General features: G+C 44.3%; 2 protein-coding genes across 16 annotated transcripts in view; one reads left to right on the forward strand and one right to left on the reverse strand.

Moving 5' to 3' along the window:
• LOC147754168 (uncharacterized) overlaps positions 1–7,713 on the reverse strand; it is a 30,897-nt gene extending 23,184 nt beyond the window's left edge. For 9 of the 10 annotated variants that reach the window (XR_015317652.1, XR_015317653.1, XR_015317651.1 and 6 more), the window contains exon 1: positions 7,573–7,712. The gene's annotated coding sequence lies outside the window, so the exon portion shown is untranslated. Of the gene's footprint in view, positions 1–7,572 lie in introns of all 10 variants that reach the window. The other variant, XM_086975681.1, reaches the window with a different exon arrangement.
• The window catches only part of LOC111254654 (uncharacterized), a 53,759-nt gene continuing 36,686 nt past the window's right edge, over positions 1,479–18,551 (forward strand). For 3 of the 6 annotated variants that reach the window (XR_015317640.1, XR_015317639.1, XM_086975637.1), the window contains exons 1-8: positions 1,480–2,949; positions 7,585–7,777; positions 10,776–10,895; positions 11,163–11,227; positions 11,453–11,527; positions 12,411–12,509; positions 12,881–13,042; positions 13,171–13,293. Coding sequence is in view for 3 of the 6 variants with exons in the window: in XM_086975637.1 (XP_086831763.1) it covers positions 2,633–2,949; positions 7,585–7,777; positions 10,776–10,895; positions 11,163–11,227; positions 11,453–11,527; positions 12,411–12,509; positions 12,881–13,042; positions 13,171–13,293 (1,154 nt within the window). In the remaining 3 variants the exon portion in view is untranslated. Of the gene's footprint in view, positions 2,950–7,584; positions 7,778–10,775; positions 10,896–11,162; positions 11,228–11,452; positions 11,528–12,410; positions 12,510–12,880; positions 13,043–13,170; positions 13,294–18,551 lie in introns of all 6 variants that reach the window. The other 3 variants (XR_015317641.1, XM_022815724.2, XM_086975636.1) reach the window with 2 other exon arrangements.

Consider the following 18,551-nt stretch of genomic DNA (forward strand, 5'->3'; position numbering starts at 1 on the left):
GGCTTGAAAAATTCATGAATTATGTAAAAGTTCTGCGCGTTTTTCTTTCGAATCGCTCGTTTTACTAATAGATGACATTGTAAATCAGTATCGAGGTGGTCAAACTTAGATACTAAATGTGTAAGTGGACGCCGTCTGTGTTAGTTCGGTATTTCTTTAGGACTTTGCATAGAACTTTGCCGTTTAACCATGTCGACTGCTGTGTTATTTGAAATAAAACAGGCAATACGTTAATTGTTTTTTTTTGTGCATTCTGTTTAACGCTTTTTGAATATTTGCACAGTAGCGTTCGCCGTTGTTTGCTTCGAAAGTTCTTGCTGACGCGGAGGGGACGGGGTTCAAGAAAAGACCCGGGAGCAGCTAGACTGCCATTGCGCCTCTTTTGGAGATATCTCTACCAAGTAAAGTAACGCGGTTATTTGTTTAATTGCCGATATCAGAAGCATATCCGACTAGCTCTATGGTAATTCGAAGGCTAAATAATAGCAACGCATTATCACTTCTACTTTAATTTACTACAAACTCACTGAGCCAGTCAGTGTTTTTGGATAGAGTTCGGTTGTTTTCTTTCAGCTAATGCTATTCGGTTCCCGTAAAATATTCGTCTACACAATTTATTTCAAAGATGGTCCTGAGGGGTTCGAATACGAAGAGTGGAAACGTCCTGTTTAAACACTCACCCGTACTACACCCGTTCAAAAGAAACCTCGTCAAAGAATTTTCTCATCTATCATATTTATCACATCATGTCTCGCACGTAGCGCCATTCAACTAGAACGGATTTACCTCTGCATTAATATACTAGTAAAATTATCTGAGACACAATAGGAACGTATGCATAACGGGTGAACCTGTAACAAGGGTTGGCCGTCGTGCTTTTCAAGCATTACTTTTCTCAGCGTATGAGTTTTGTTCATCATTTTGTTAATTATTCATAAACGCTCAGGCCTGAGCGCGCTCAGGCTTTATCAGCCATCACTTTTTTCGCACGCAAAACGTACTCATCATCCGCGCGTTCATCGTTGACCAAACCGCCGACTGCATCTGGCCGACGGCCAACGGCCAACCGGCTCGTACGACGGATTTCGAACATTGGTATTTATGTTAAATTAACACTAGTGAAGTAGCGGAAACAGGATTACTGCCGTTGCTGCATCGGTGTTGTGCGGCCGACGGCGTCACGTTGGTGTTAGAGCTACAGGAGATTGTATGAAGTGACATCGAGCGTCGTGGGGAGGTCGAGAACATTTTCTCGCCGAGAACGCCCCTATCCCCTTCCCTATAGGAGAACGAGTCTTCCCGTTATACACGCAGCGTACCCCCTCCCCCTTCGCCTAGCTCAGTTTAGCGCAATGCCCCAGCCAATTGCACGGATGCTTCATTAGGTGTCTGGGCCAATCGCGTAGCTGGGGGGCGGGCCTCTCGCTTGGCTCCGCCTTCGGCACACGCCACACTCCAACTGGCGCTCCATAGAAGAAGAAAAAGAAGAAGCGTTAGGCAGCTAAAGAGCAGCTCTAAGCGGCCAACATTGATGGGTGTTGTTGAATTCCGATTGAATCTTGATCTCAATTTTTGCTGCGACCCGATTTGCGATCGAGGTGTCTTCTACTGGCTAGATTCATATGTTTCACTGTCCGTGGTCAGAGTGCGGTGATTTTCGTGCCTCTTTTACCATAGTGAATGTAACCAGGAGGCCAGCGAGACGGCAAACGTCCAATGTAGGAGTGCGGAGCGAGTTGTTACAGTTTGTATTTAGTAGTCTTCCAGACATTTCCCGAAAGCGTGTTAGTGCCCCATAACAACGGCCACTTGCTCCTTACAAAGTGTCTTCCCTTGTTATTGCCCTTAGCTAGAAAAGACGCGGTCTATGCGTTGATGTCACTGGGCCTCTGGAACGGCAACTTGATGATGAGATAAAGCGATTCAACACTACGACGAGATAGGAACATTGCCTCAAAGAGAAAAAGCGTCTTGTGCGTCTCTTTAGAAACTAATTCGGTTTGCCACTGTCTGTCAGGATACTTTCGAAGCGTGTAGAAGTTCGTCATTGCCAGTCACGAGGGACGTGAATTGAGTAGAAGAGACTGCCTGGGCAAGTGCCGCTAGAACATATAGCATACGGCAGTGCACATGTAAAAATTTCTGTTTGCCTACTGATACCTAGCTAGCTCAAGTCGTCCTACGGAGACATGGCGTTAATACCACTGTAGAAGGACGAGGAAATAACCCGGACCAACAGACTCTGTTCATGACGGCGGTGTTTTACATTAATGCGACATGGTTTGCATGAGGATTTACTAATTGAACATAGAGCACGTTGATTTAAACGATACGAGTTTGAAACGATGGGAGATCACTGATAGCTCTGTGTCATGTATTAAGATCAGTGCTCAGTTCCGGAACAAACGTGATACTTTCGGACTGTCTCTAATACAGTTGGACTAGGACACGTCGATGACCAAACTCTGTCCGATACTCCAGGGTCACCTCTCAGAGAGTTGCAAACCTTCGTCTACTGCAAGATCTGTGTGTTCCAAATACTACTAATTTTGAAATACATCAGTGGTCGAGTAACAACATCGCGAAGGTTGCACATTCAGGGCCTATCAGGCGCCACGAAATTTCGATACCAATGATGCTTGGTATAAGTGGATTCTCGCCCGCGGGGGGCGGTGTCAAAACAAGTGGCCCCAGTCCTGCTGTGAGCAGTGGTTTGTACTGCGGCGGAGCCGAACTGGCTGCTCGAGATCCCCGGAACCTCCGTGAGGATATAGCGATTGCCCCTTTAGCGCTGCCTCTCTCAGGCCATGGTACACCACTTGGCCTAAACGGAGCAACGCCATTATCAGCCGCACATTTAGCAGCTTCAGCCGGAATTGTAAGCATGGTACAAGGCGGTGGAGTCCACAATCCGCATCTAAGCAATGTTGAGTCTAGTGATGATAACAGGTGGGTTCAATTGGCAGGCCGCGCGTTGACAACAATGTTCGTTGTAAAAATCAGTACTAATTTGCGCAGCACCTCTGTTTTTGTGCATATATCATACTGAATAAATTTTAGAATCGTAATCGCTTCCTGAAGTAAATACTGTCTAGATACGACGAGGAGTTGAATTGTCCGATAGTTACCGAGCGTGCATTTTATTGCTTGAATATCTTCAATGTAGCTTCTAAACGTTCCCACACGATCAGCTATGAAGGTTCCATCTACAGTCAAGGAACCAAAATGATAGGACTTTTGCGCGTGTAGAATAGAGGCCTTATTTGTTCGTTACCGATCGCTTTCATTTCATCTGCTCCACATAAAAGACATCCTGATTTGAGCATTGACTAGAAGACTAGTGGACGATTTTGTATCTCAGTCCAGTAGAATGTTGAACCGCTGATGCGAATTCAAATGGTAACGTGGAGGATTTATCGATGCGTGTAGTATACATAACGACACATACACATCTGTAAAACGTCAACAGAATAACATAATTATCTGATATCGTTCCTGTAAACGTATTTACATTTGTGCCAAAGTCGCGTTGGATCCAAATGGAGAACTATTATGGACAAAGTGCCTCATAAGTAAGCATATGTTCCCACTGGACGTTTCTGCGAAGAAATCGAACGAGAGGCTCGTTTTATTTGTCCATACGATCGCTGGTCAATAAGCGAAAAAAAAAAAAAAAAGAAACGCGTTATTAACAATTTCTACGAGCAAAAAATGTTCACAACTTGAAATATATATATATATATTCGATCAAGTAATCATGGTCTTCCTCGTTATTGGATCAGCTCAGTGGCATACAGAATGATCCTCATTGAAGCTTGTCATCGCTGATTTAATGCGCTTTTAATGACCGGAACAACTTAGGCGACGTTCAGAGGGAGAGCGTGTTGCCAGGTTCCCGTCCTGTGGCCAGCTCGTGCCCAGATACGCTGAAGACCTGCTCTCACTTTGGTTTCTTACAGCTGAGGGCTTCTCCACTATCAGCGATCTCGAGAGGCTCGAGATCCGGAATCGCAATGAAGTAGAGGAGGGGTTAACAATGACCGATTGTTGCTGTACTGTGCTGTTATCTATATTCGTCCTCAGATAACCTGTTCCCCCAACAGGTCCGTTGTCTTCGATTGTAATCTCCGATCTTCTATCTCGTCGACGCCAATGTTCGCTCGTTATTGTTGATGCTATTATTACTATTATTATTATTATTCTCTTTCAGCAGATAAAAGAGCTAGCTGGGCGATACCGAGCGAACAGATTTCATCGGGAGATCCTTATCGTAGGCGGAGCGCAACAATGGTGGCACCAAGCGGACTTTAGACGTAGGCTCCGTTAGTGTAGGGCCTCTGGAATCTTCGATTGTCCTAGTTGTAGTTAATCTGACTAATATGCATATATCTACCGATAGCAATAGCTATCAGGAACACCGCAGAGAGACCATTGAGCTTCCCATTCGAACTTAGCATCAATGGAAAAAGACCGCCAGATGTTGCATGTAGAGGATACGTGCATACTGACTGTCTGTGTAGACCGTCACGTTACGCTTGCAGTAGCGTCTCTTCAGTGATGACCTTCGTCTGAGTACGCATGGAGCATATTTGTTACTGGTTTCGCTGGCCGAAAAAGTCGTTTCCATGACAGTGGTTGTCATCGCCAATGAAGCCGAGTAGAGTGTCTAACGATGGCACCTGTCGAGCGTGAACCGAGGCGAAATACTTCTACTTAGCAGACTGATTGAACATGGCAATGATTGCAACACGGAAAAAAGCAGTCATTTTTCAGTCTGATCGGCGTAATCGCTAGACGACATCACTCAAACGTGAACAAATTGAAATGACTATAGATGCTATCTGCCATCATGTAATCTGAGATAGTTGATGACAGAATGCGGTACCGACCCGCTTGAAAATGTCTGCAGGTGATACGTAGGCGTTGGTGGCTTGAAACATACCTTTGATATAAAATGTATGTTTAATGTAAATTAATAATGGTCTATTAGTGGGATCATTCATTTAGATGGCCGTATGTAGCGGTTAACCCTTGCGAATTTTCTGGGCTCGTTCATTGAAATTCAGACATCGTTCGATTATACCAAACGGGATGTCTGACTGATGACTTTCATAGAGCGTTATTAGCGCTGAAGAAGGTGGGACACTACTATCGATTCTGCCCCGTCTGATTAATGCTTGTAGGCATTGTTCTTGAATGATCAGACTGATGACGACCGCTGTTTCTGTTGCTAATCACTGAACTAGATGTTTATTGTTTACGAATAGTAATGAGACGCGTTTCAGCGTCCATAGAAAACGCACGTGTCGTTATTGTGGACAATCGACGAATTTCAGCTTTAGCTAGAAAGGCTCTTCAGGTTTTTTACTGTGCCTCTTTCCGCCATAGCGAGACCAGAGCCAATATGGACCGTCATTGACATTATTGTATCACTACATCGAGAAAAATTCATTTGAAAAAAGCAGACAGCTATCTCTTGCCATGATTAGCTAGTCTCAGCAGTGTCTCACAGCCTTTTATACGATCGACACCATGTAAACGATTTGTACAAGTAACGACAAATGGTCACAGAGCCCGGAAAATATTGCCGAAGCAAGTGTACCATTGCCATGCATTGTAAAATGAAGCCATTTCAAAGCTCTAGTGTGAAAAAGCTATTCAAAGGAAGTGTTAACCATCGTGGATACAGGTTGGCTTTAAGTAAGGAAACTCTTTAGTACTCGAATACAAATATACGCCGAGACCGTACGGCAGCATCGTACAGCTGGTTCTAGTAATTATCACTCACACAGGGCCACAAGTGAGCCCTATCAGAATTCTGAGACTTTTTCATCCTTCGCAACCCTTTTTTGTGACGACTCCCTGCACGCATTACCACTAGAAACCACCGAAAAAAAGTAAACATCAAAAAGAAGAGCCTTTTTCTGTTGACGATGAGGTTGATTTGGAAGAGTTACGAACCCAGCCCACCGAAAGCTGACGTTCCCGCTAAGGCCACAAAAGTACAAAAACGTGTCTTCGTTTAACGATACCATTTGAATCGCCATTGATGTATGTTTGATCGCGTGCATCCGGGGCAATAATATAGTCGATATTAACAAAAGAAAAGTAGATTCATGTAATTCAAATCATAGGCGGGTTTTATGACGTATGAAAAAGCTACCTATGCAATTGAGTTCAGATTCCATATACGTACTTCATACGGATCTTGCGGAATATGTCTAGTTCTTATTTCCTTACGTTGGCCGCAGTCCTGTATTAGAATCCATAATCGGTTCCCTGTTAGTTCCTCGAATGCGTACTGCTATTGTACATCGTATTACTCATTCCACCGAAACAGCTCTAACGAAACAGCCAGTGTTCGAAATTTCTGGATCTCTCGCTTCACAAGTTAGGAACTGTGTCTTCTTAGACAGACCTTTTCGACCCCATCATCCACCCTCCCCGTCCGTTCTCTCCGTGTCTTGTTATTCTTTCCAGTGCTGATAAAGCTACCTTTTTTTTTGAAGCCCCACGTTGGCGAGTTAGAGTTGGGAAAGAAGGATTCATAAAGAGCAAAAGGTTTAGAGTCGAGGGCGGTGTGCTCGCATGCCGCGGGCGGGGGAACAAGTAGCGAGGATCTAGTGGACGCTGCAGCAATACTGACGGCATATGGTGCTTGTTATAGTCCAGCTCCTCGACGTGGTTTTAAGCTGGGTTAGAAACGGGTCCTTCTGCCTCTATATATTCGGCAACACGGATCGAATTCGTGTACGCGATGTGGTCCAACGAATTTCAAAAGAAACGAGATAAACAAGGAAATTTCCGCATTTCCACTTCTAAAATGCTCCAGTTTTAGATGCATGTGTTCCCTCGTTACGACGAATAGAGTGCCCCTAGATGCGCACTGGTGTCCAGTAGTGAGAAGAGAGATTTCCACGTCGAGTCGTAGAAGAAAGAGGACTCTGAGATCTCTGTAGCATTGATAACTACCCCTCATTCTAGTGGCGGGGTGCGCTGCTTGTTGTAAAGTAGATCGTACATCTGTAACGCATGTTAGCACCAAATTCCCAAACATCCGCCTTCCAAACAGCTGTCTTTTTTCACGAGCTGCTATCTTCAATGATTGCGCTTCTTACTGCACATTACTCTCTACTATACGGACGAGATGTAGGATTTCAATAACAGAAATGAATAATCTACACCTTCAACAAGGGGTCGAATCTTTGCGGATTCTCGGTTGTATGCATTCGTGTCTCACGACGTTGTTTGGCCAGACAACGCATCGATGAAAATCGTCGGCATACTAGACAGATTCGTTCGATGCCTATCCTTCCAGAAGTAATGAATTTACTAGCTGAAAAAAAGCTTGATACTAAACTTAAGAATTAGATAATTCGGGCAAGCAGGTCCACAACAAACGTGTTATGGGCGCGCGCGGGGACATACTCACTGTGTATAGACTAGCTAGTTTTCCATAATCTACAGAAGCGGGCAACAATTTGCCACATTTTCGTTATATTCTTGTGCTCGTTAACGGAAAATATCTATTATTCTATATAATGATAGTAATAAAACATATCGTATGTTTACCCTGACTTTCAGCTCGAGCCACGGTCAATCGGATTACTTCGAATTGGAGTCAAATACACAATTCGGTATGCCCATAAGTACAGGAGCATTAAGCTTAGCTGGGCCGCTTTCCGTTCACAACGTCACCAACATTGAGTCAACGCTAGAAAGTCACAATGGCACGACCGCTGATCAGAGCGACGATATAGTTGAAATTAAACATTCGGTAGGTTTGCTTTTTTTTTTTTTTTTTGTAGGAAAAAAAATCACATAGATCTAAGTATTTGTATGATGCTGAACCGCCTATATCTGGGAATATAGGGGGAGCGGGGCTAGAAACCTTGAGAAGAACAATGGTGACGTGGGCACGCTTTTCCAGCTTATAGTAATTTAATGTAGATTAGTGAGCTTTTACATTTGTTGCTATTCATGAGGTTATCACTCGTCAGCGCAGCGTCCATCATCGACGGGCCCGAAGGTTACTATAACGGGTCTTTTACGAAAGTGTTTCTAGTTATTTTGCCTTGAGATAGAAAACTAAATGCAGAAAGGGCAAAAGCAGGCGACCGGAAGCGGATTTCTCGATTGCAGAACCAACTGCAGAGGGCAGATAGTCCGAGCGGATTTTCGGACACACCCAGCCTAAGCAGTAGAATCATAGTGTCGTTGTGATTTTGCAATTCAACTTAGAATGACGAAGGAAAAAATTCATCGAACCGCCTTCGGGCATTGATACAACGTTTTTCGAAGCCATCTTATACTCTGTGGATTTTATATTAAAAACACGCGTTTGTTCCGTATGCTCGTTACGAATCTGTCAATGTGGCGCGATATTGCGCGCTGAAACAAAACGTTTCATCTATTCTGGATGAGATACGATACGCTGGCTTAAACCTGTTTATTAAGAATTTGAAAGTACAACAAATCTAGTCTACGATAAAAATCCGCCCACGAAAATAGTGTGTTTTTAAATCGATGCAAAGCTTTCGAATGGGCCAATGCGAAAGGAACACAGGCTTTAGGTTGAACAACAAACTGACTACAACGTAGTTTTGCCTCCTTCATCTCCGACCACGTGTTCAGTGGGAGATAACGAGGCCAACTTCTAACACTTCATTTTACAATTATTACCGGCGAAAACGCTCGTCGAGTTGGCTCACTGGCGACCTGCCAACAATGGATAAAATCTACCTATTGGGTTTGGTACCAGTTCATCGGCCATGATCTGTTCCACATGTACATTCATATAATGATCGATAATAAGAAACAACTGCTCGTACCATTCCTGTTCTACCCTATGCTACGGCTCTCACTCAAGGGCGGCGTGACCGATCAATCAGTTAAATTGTAAATCGTCTGCATTAACGAAAAATAAGCTGTTATCGGTTGTGCTGTTGTCATGCGGATGCCAACATTCACCTGTTGCTGTTGTTGGCGCTGGTGGCAGCGACATAAAAAGATATTGTTTATACTGTCGCGCTGCTGACGCCACTCCTGCTGGCTCGTATAAATTGTGTACATTCATTTGAATAAACATGAATGCGTACAACAAATGTCTCGTATAATGGCTCAGCTTTTTCCACCCTCCTCTGTTCTGATGAAATAAGGAAACACATAGACGATAGTTCTGTTCCATTCGGATTGTGTTATGGCCTTATTCCACTCGCGGTATTGTCGTTAGCTTCGTCGTTGTCCTGATTGTTGTTAACTGTGCCGTCGACGCACACTTCGAGCTGTTGTATTACCGCAAAAGGGCGTGACTCAGGCTCGCTATGTCTGTCGCCGTTGTTCGCTCCGTTCGGATCGGAGCTGTATGATTTGAGATGATTGCTGCAGTTACGCGGTTCCGTTGCGGATCTCTGATCACGCGGAGCTTTGTGGTTTGCTTGCTGTAGAGGGAAGGTACATTCTAGAGAGGGGCCCAACGCATACGATGACATGCATATGCACATGTATGTACGTGCACAGATAACGAATATGATGACAACGATAACCACTAATCACTCGCCTAATCATAAATGAAAGATAGAGACTACAAAAGGAGGAGGAAGAAGAAGAAGAAGAAGAAACAGTTCTGTAACTTTTCCTCGTTGAAGCGGCTGTGTTATCACAGCCGCTGCCGCTGTCGTCGTCGTCGTCGTTCTCTTCACTCCAGTCGTTTATGCCGTTGTCGCGCACTGTTTCTCCGATTATTGTAGCTATGGTGACAATCGTCGGATCTGCCCGAATCGTTCTTCTTTCTGGCGAAAATCATAGCCGCAACACCATTACGTATGGCATAGATAATGTATCTTAGACGAATAAGCATCAGCTTTTTAGAATAAGTGAAGACGAGTACTATCACCGTTGTGACAGACCGGATCGGGTGTGAGTGTTACTTTACTGGTGATATTTGCACGACTGTTAAGCCGTCGGCTAACTCCCGGGTACAAAAGATAGATAGCTGGATAGAAACGGGGCTGGAACATGATGGGGATGATGAGCAAGATCAAGCTCATATATTGAATGTCATCTCCGATACAATGGTAACAACAAGGTAACTGACGTTGAAAACGAGTATCGTTTCTATTTAAGTAGTTGTTCGGATGACTCGTGTTTTCAGGCAGGTGGGATTTGATGAAACAACCGTAATAATACGGGAAATGTTGCATCTTTTACACATAAATTACATATTTTACTATGACAAAGCGTAGTCGCGTTCTCTGCGTCTATATATCGATGCTTCACAAATCGCTTTTATTAAATGAGTATGGCAACACTGGTACATCGTCGTACGTTGCACATATATACATATATATATATATATATAAGACGCCTAGTACCACTAGATATTTCGAGCTTTGTGTCTGCTACTTGAGCTATTAGGCAATTCGTCAGACGGCTGGCTCCAAGTACAAAACGAAATGTGTTTACGTCCGGATTCGAACCTAGACTATTACGTCTGGGTTCGAATCTGGACGTATATAGGACGAATGTAATATGTAAACACGTCTCACATTACTACACATAGCGATCTTTCTTGCTCCTTGATGCGTCCTTTTCCCAAGTTTGTAACATTAATTAAGGCTATAACGACGCTTTTGGGCTCTTCGTCAAAAATGTTTAAATATCGTCGTTGCGCCCCTGAAGCTGTTATTGCAATAGAAAATTTTCATCATATGCAAAATCAAAGAGACTATCGATACTTATCAAATCTAGCAATGGAAATACTTGTCCACTTTCAGCAAACGTTTGTTCAAAATGGCTCCCCTTTGTCGCACCACGGTAGCCACCAACGAGACTTCGGCCACTCGCCGATTCCCGCCTGTACTGGGCGTAAACGAATGGTCTTCACGCTAGAACAGGTAAGCGCCCATTGCATGCACATGATGGCCTCACGACGTCATCTAGAGAAAATAATCAACAATCGATATTTAAACAGCGTTTTGATCGCTATAGCTTCTGCCACATTATCGAGGCCACATTATCAACGATACTTCAGCTAGCAGCCGAATAGATAAGTGACTGGTCATTATCCCTCTCATTGACCAAATCAGCTAACAGCCAAAGCAGGGAATAGTAGTAGATGAAATCCGCGCAAAAAGATTAAGGGACCTCTTCTCTTTTAACAGGTGGCGTGTCTTTGTGAAGTGCTTCAGCAGTCGGGCAATTTAGATCGTCTGTCTTCGTTTATTTGGTACGTAGGGAGAGCACGAATATGTGTTTTTGCCACGGTTTGTTTGCTATAACGCTTATCTGACGTATCATATGTAGCTTTTCTATCGTAACTTATCAGCAGAAAAAAATTCCTTTGCCTTTTGTTCGTTACTACATGTTGTGTTCAAGTTGATAGACAGTCCGACAAGTAGGCCCAAAGTGTCACGACACGTCGATGGTAAATCCTTTTTCTTTCATCTACCAGGAGTCTTCCCGGAACAGAAGAATTTCAAAGCAGTGAACCTGTTCTTCGTGCGAAGGCCATCGTGGCATTTCGGAAGTGAGTTGTTATCGGACCTTCTACATAAGTCCTATTGTATGATAGGAACGAGATCGTTTTGAAAGCTATACTGCGTCAAAACTCTTTTGACCTTTCTTATAATAGTGACTCGCAGCAACATGGTTAGCATAGGGAGAACATAATATATAGACTCTAGTTGACTCAAACCTCCCAGCCACAGCGCATCATGTCCATGATCTTTCTAGTATCTAACATAAAGCGAGCGGTGTCAGTCGATTCAGAATCCACCCACAGCCGATTCAAGATAGGAAATTGCTTATTTTCTATCCGGATTACATTTCATTTGCTACTTTTATCTCGGAACTAAAATTTAGCCCTAAGGCAAAAGTCGCGTATTCTCATGTTGGGGCCAGTATCAGATAACTTTAGGATAAGCTTAATTTCAATCGATGCAAACTTTTCTTATTCAATAGAGTCACACACAACTACAATTACCCATGTCGAGACAGGGACTTTATTACCTGCCTTTATGAGAACCGCATGCGTTTCTTTGCAACTTTATTCCGTTAAGTTAAACTGCCCCTGACGGCCACTTGTTGTTGCACAGGTGTTCACCAGTCAACAAGCCTATCTAGAATCTGGCGGCAAAAAACTTCTACTCAACTATCAGATGATCTAAGAAAAAAAATATAAATTATAAACTAAGTAATTCTATAAACAATAACACCTAAAAAGGCCTGGTGATTTTTATTCTGTTTCATCAGGTCTATTATCGTCCGTTACTAACTAGGCTCTTTAACGGCACGCCGCCTAAACGTTAAGACCCCAATTGCTCTTTGCATTTTAGTGCTTAAGGACGCATATTATTTATCGAAAGCCTGAAAAAAAAGAGCAAACCTGCTTATTATTTGAATGATTTAAGGGAACATTACAAAGATATGTATTCGATTCTGGAAGGACACTCGTTCCACGCAAAGCATCACGACGAACTTCAGAGAATGTGGTTCGCGGCACACTACAGGTTAGCTGAATAACATAGAAAGATTATTGCGGCATGTCACTGGTCCTAATAATTTAACCCTTAAAGGTCCATCTAAAATTTTGAACTGTCCCAGAAACAGTAACTTTACAGCTCTTAAGTATGTTTTTCATTATTTTCTAAAATAGATGTTTATAATCTGCAATCCGACAGCCGAGCATGAATTTTTGTTGTGGAACCTATTTTGTACAGCGTGCGGTGACTAGAAAGTTCAACGGGCTTACACAATAATCTCTTAAAAAAAAATCTAATATTCATATAGGAATTGATAGATAATCTGTGATTGATTACGACGTCAATAATTCTTTACTATTATTCAATTGGCGGTTGATCGTCGACCCAATTAATTACAGAGAAGCGGAAAAGGTTCGGGGGCGGAAGCTTGGCGCGGTGGATAAGTATCGAATTAGACGGAAGTTTCCTCTACCGAAGACGATCTGGGATGGAGAAGACACTGTTTACTGCTTCAAGGAAAAAAGTCGTCACGCGCTTAAAGAATGTTATAAAATGAATAGGTCAGTGTATTTAAGTTTTTCAAATTGCAGTACTGGTAGAGTACTGGTGTAGTGGATATACACAAGGCAGAAGCAGTAGGGTTTTCCACAAAAAACACCGAAGCTAACTTACTTCACCCACGATGAAGGTACCCGACCCCGGATGAGAAGCGAACACTCGCAGAGAAGACGGGTTTATCGCTCACTCAGATCTCAAACTGGTTCAAGAACAGGAGACAACGAGACCGCACGCCACACGGACACTCCAGGCCGTAAGTAACACTTTCTATTTTATTGGAACGCGGTAAATTGTAAAATTAAATTCCTCTTGTCCCTTTAAAAAATTACAAACTCCATTTAAAATGGTATACATAAACTCGAAAGGGCCCTATTTTATCAAACATGGTGATAATAATAATAATGATAAACGCAACAACATGCACGTATACGTGATTTCCCCCAGAATGTCTTCGATTTAATCAGAGGCGAGCCGACATTACAGCTCCGAGCAGCCGCTAGCCAAACACACGTTGAAGTATCTCGTCGCTATCAACCTCATGATCTGTTAGTAAGAGACTGCAACTTCTGCGGAAACATTTTGAGGATATTGTCTCTTGTTGAACGCAGATCCTTTTTATACGTATTTTGTGATATGGAAGGCGCAAAGAACGACAATTTTTATGTAATTTCAATCTGCTAAATGTTTTTCCCTTTCTTTCTTTTTCCTTCTACCTTTTTAAGCTACCTCATACGGCCTATATAGGCTCCCATCAGCCGATTTTTGACTCGCTTGTCCTGAATGTCTAACAGTAGTAGAATGTCAAAAGAAGTTTCAATTAATCAAATAGCCATGCGGTTTTCTCCATTCAACTCGACGTTCGCTTCTTGCGAAACAGCGAGGTAGATAAAATGAGCCTTGCTCTAGGCCCAACTGTGAGCCCGCATTTGGCGGTGCATCCTCCCGGAAAGTTGAAGTCGGCCCTTTGTGAATAGAACACGAATTACAGAAGCTTTTGAAGAGCAACAGCAACATCATCGTCTCCACTGTTCTTATTCATGTTGATGATGATGGTAGGCCCGATAACTGCATGAGAACAAGAATCGTAGTACTGCTATTCGCGTTGTCATCGTTGGCGGCCCCACTTCAACCAGTTTGAGTGACATGTCGCCCGTGGACCAAAAGATGATCACCCCTCACTTCCATGTCGGTAGTTGTCGGCTACCGGTCCGTGCGTCGATTTCGACATATTGACAGGAACTTCAACGCTGAACTGAGCACCTTGGCTAGAGAAATCGATTAGGCTTTGCTGATATACACATTTTGTGCTAGTATGTTTCGTGTAGAACGATCTCGCCATAAACCCTGAGCCAATATAGAAGGGTTAGAACCTCTTCTCCTCGTTAGCCTGAGACGTAGAGAAGCCTGATTGGGGTTGCTCGCTTCATTACTTGAACCGAAGTCGAACACACACAAATGATCTGATAAAATTTTATAAACCTCTTCGTCCGAATGATCGCTCTATTGTGTCCCGATTGTATACCCCGCTGTAAAATTATCCAGCTGTTTTTTTTTTTGAATAGTAATCCCGAATTTCTTATAGCTTATTACACTTTGGACTTAGCGCGTCGCTAACTTGTTATCCAATGTTAACTAGACATACTATCATGAACATATTCCGTTTCTGCAGTGAATCAACTCAGGGACAGGAACATGCGGAAAAAAGTTATTTTTAATCCAATCTATTTGTTGACCAAGTTGATGCCCATTATCCTTGTTTATGCCCATCCTATGTCGTCCTGAGTTCGGCGATACTTTATTTCATCGTATGAACAAGGTATCGGGTAATTCTAACAGAATTTATAGCCAAAACGCGATTGACGATTGTAATCCTCCATTTTATCCAGGCTGCAAACGTTGTACAACGACAAATCACAGTTTCTTCGCATCGAACTCTTCTATCAGTGAGAGTAGACCTTCCCGTTTCGAACGTTCCTTTGCGAGACGATCTGCAAAACGCAATTAACTGCATTGCTTGAATGAGGTCATCTGCCAATTTACGTGACATAGTCTACGCTACGTTTTTTTTTTAGTTTATCTACGACAAAAACAGGGTCCTTTGGGAATTACCCAGCGCAACTGGCAAGATGCACGCTATTATCTTGCTGACACACTTATTGTTTTTCTGACTCGCTACCTTCACACTCAGGAGGTTTCGGGTTAAATCCTTAGACCTTTAGTTTTTTCGGTTGCTTATTCATTTCAAGTAAAATATATTGAAATCCAGAGGGCACGATTGGCACAGGTGGCGAGAAAGGAGCAATGAGTTTGTGCAAACGCTAAAAAACAGTTGCATATTCCTCTACAATATATAGGACCATATTTGTTTACCTAATTCACAGGTAAATAGCTGAAACGCTGAGAAGTACACTGGAGATCCTCTCTCTCTGTTGGTGTAATTTAAACTCTACTATATGGCTGTGCTCGTACTCAGCACTGTGAGTCAAAAGAATAATTCACGCAAATGGTATAACCCTTATTACCGTTAGTGCTTACTGTAATCATCGAAGATCAGACAGGATGTCGCCATTTACCGAGTGAACCATCAATGCATTTATAACAGCCATGTAACAGAGTTACATGAAACAAAATACCCGTGCACTAGTAAAAAGCAAGTGAGATCTGAATTTCCGTTGTTTCCCCTTCAGAGATTGACAACAATTCTACACCACTCTGAAAGCTACTAGACTATTCGAGTATATTGATTGGCTATGTTGACACTCTTAAGAGACCCCTTAGAAGGGAGAAGCTATCTAAGGATTAGGAAACGAGCTTCGGGTAGTTCAGTGCATGTTTACGGCGCGAGATCGCTATCACCGAGATACGATGCGCGACGTTTCTACAAGCTATGCGTTCTCCCAAAAAAGTGTTGAATATTGCTCCCCCACTTTTCCCATAGACATTGTATCAGACTCAATTATCCGCTGCGTCCGATCATGTCACTGACGCGGCATGATTTCACTCAGCCACAATGCTGGTTATGATACAAAACATTTTATGCGTGTATACATGTAAAAAGGGGGAATGCACACGCCTATTTTGCTAAGGGTGTGTCATCTGTATGACTGCCGTAGTTGTCCGGTTGCCAAGGGTTCACGCACAAGCAACTGTTCCCGGTGGGGCTTAGATCTTCCTCTACATCCCTAACCCTCCTTTTTGGCCATCTGTTGCCCGTTTGCTGGTTCTCGCAACGACTCCTTCGCGCTAGGGGTTGCTCGCGCCCACCTCCGCTATCATTATCAAATCGGGCAACTAGCAAAGGTGATTAGATGACATCACCGACCCGCCGTCTGCTGTCAGCGATATAGCGTGTTAGCTAAAAGCAGAGATTAGCTAAACTATACAGTTTTCGTCGATCAAAACGCAACTTGAGACAACTGAAGCATTAGTAAGATACGCAGAATGTTCTCATATTTGTAGACGTTTGTTCAGCCAGTGGCGGCGGCGGCGGCGGCGGCAGCAAGCTGCGCCTCGGAATCAATCTCAGTGCCTACTCACAGACTTATTGAATACATTATATAAAAGTATTGATCTGCCATTGACGGCACGATTATTTGCTTGCTATCATTGATTGGAATCGAAGTAGACCGCAGTGCGATGTCCTGTAACGGACTATAGGAAGCAATCAATCTAGCAGTATTCGATGACGCTTCGTGGCTAGCTGTGAACACGTGCCGTGGTCATTGATGGCACGATCATGCAGGTAGTTGATGCATGCGATTCAGCTAAACGTATGCACGCAGCAGTTTCAGATGGCAACATTAGCTCAAGGTTCTGGCCTCTATTCGATAAGATCTTATTGTGTGGATGCGTGGGCGTGATATTTGTGACAAGTCACCGCCGGTGTCCAACTCCGTGGATATCGTTATTGGTCTACCGATTATTTGCGTGGATCAACTCGCACGATGTGTTGATGATACTGCGCGCCGTGATTCAAGAAAAAGTGCGACAATTTCTACCTGTTTTCATCCGTCGAATAGGTTTTTTCCATTTGTTTTCTATGTATACATTAGTAATCGCGGTTCGCTTGATCATCGCCCATCCGCCGTGGTGGATTTTCACGCCATTTTCGCCTTTAACCTATCGCCCGTTTGTCGTTACCACTCCCGAGTTCCGTTGAAAAGACAAAAAGGGTTCATGAGCGACCATTGATCGAAAGAGATATAGAAAGTGGTCCCTATTCATGCCGCAAGTTCATCGCGGTCTCACAGCTCGGACCTCGTTCGCGCTCGAAGCTCATGATGCCTCTGCCACTGCTACGACGACGCGGCCGCCACCGTTGCGTCGCAGCAGAGCCATTAGCAGTCGTTGGAGAGTGGATATTTCAACGTTCGCAGAAGCCGCTCGTCGGCGGCGACGGCGGAACTGCTTGGCCGTTGACTGGTTGAGAGGAGAGCTCGCCGGCACCGCGTCCGCCGCTTTCCTGTTCGGTAGTTTTGGCGATTGGCGACTGTGTCGTGTTTTGCTGTGCTGTGTTTACGACGGCGACGGATGGTCGAACGGTGTCGCCGTCCGTCGCCGCTGCTGCTGTCGCCGCCGCCGCCGCCGCCGCCGCCGCCGCCGCCGCTGTCGCCATCGTCCTCTGATGCTGTTGGCGGAGGGGGAGGGGGGCCGACCGGCAGCCAAAACCAGAGGCAGCGCGTCATCGTCGTTCCTTCGCCTGCCGGTCGTTTACTCGCTCCTTCACGAGGTTTCAGGTTACCGCGGGCGAGAGTAACGCGTGATGATGGTCATGATGATGGCAGCTGTAACCTGAGATATCGCTGCCAGCGGCCGCTGCCTTCACCGTAGCGAATGGTCGGTTTGTCGACGACGACGACGACGACAATGGGGACGGTGGGGAGAACGATCGAAGCGCCACCGGCGACTGTTACCAGCATCATGCAGACAAACATAAGCCGACGAGATATACATACAAATCTACATATACATAGCATACAAATATAAAGCCGAACGTCGACACGGCCACATACATACACATAGGGGAGGATGCAAATAACGATGAAGATGAGGCTGAGAACTATGGCGATGAGAAGTGTGGCAGCAGTTCATCGAGTGCGCATTGCTGATGCGCCGAGCGGCCGCTTCTTCCGCAGCCGGTCGCTTGGCCGTTCGATCGACACCAGCGACAGCGCCCGTCTGTCTTTCTATCTGCCCGCCCGCCCGTCCGTCCGTCCGTCCGTCCGCCTGCCTGCCTGCCTGCCTGCCTATTGAACCAGCCAGCCATATACACCAGTTTAATAGTTCGTGCAGAGATATTTCACTGTGTACTCGACCATCCAGCCACTCCCGTCATCGTCATTGCCGCAGTTAAGCGTTTCGAGTGACGACGAAGACAAACGCGTGTAGTTGGCGCCAAGTGAGCAACAACGGACAGAAAAACAAACCAGACAGACTCAGCTAAGCCTCTGAACAAAGACAACGACCAGCTACCCTACAGACGCAGCGATTAAAGAGTATTTAGGAGGATTG

The sequence above is a fragment of the Varroa destructor genome, unplaced genomic scaffold (genome assembly GCF_002443255.2).
Source record: "Varroa destructor unplaced genomic scaffold, Vdes_3.0 BEIS01000007.1, whole genome shotgun sequence".
Classification (NCBI taxonomy): Eukaryota; Metazoa; Arthropoda; class Arachnida; order Mesostigmata; family Varroidae; genus Varroa; species Varroa destructor.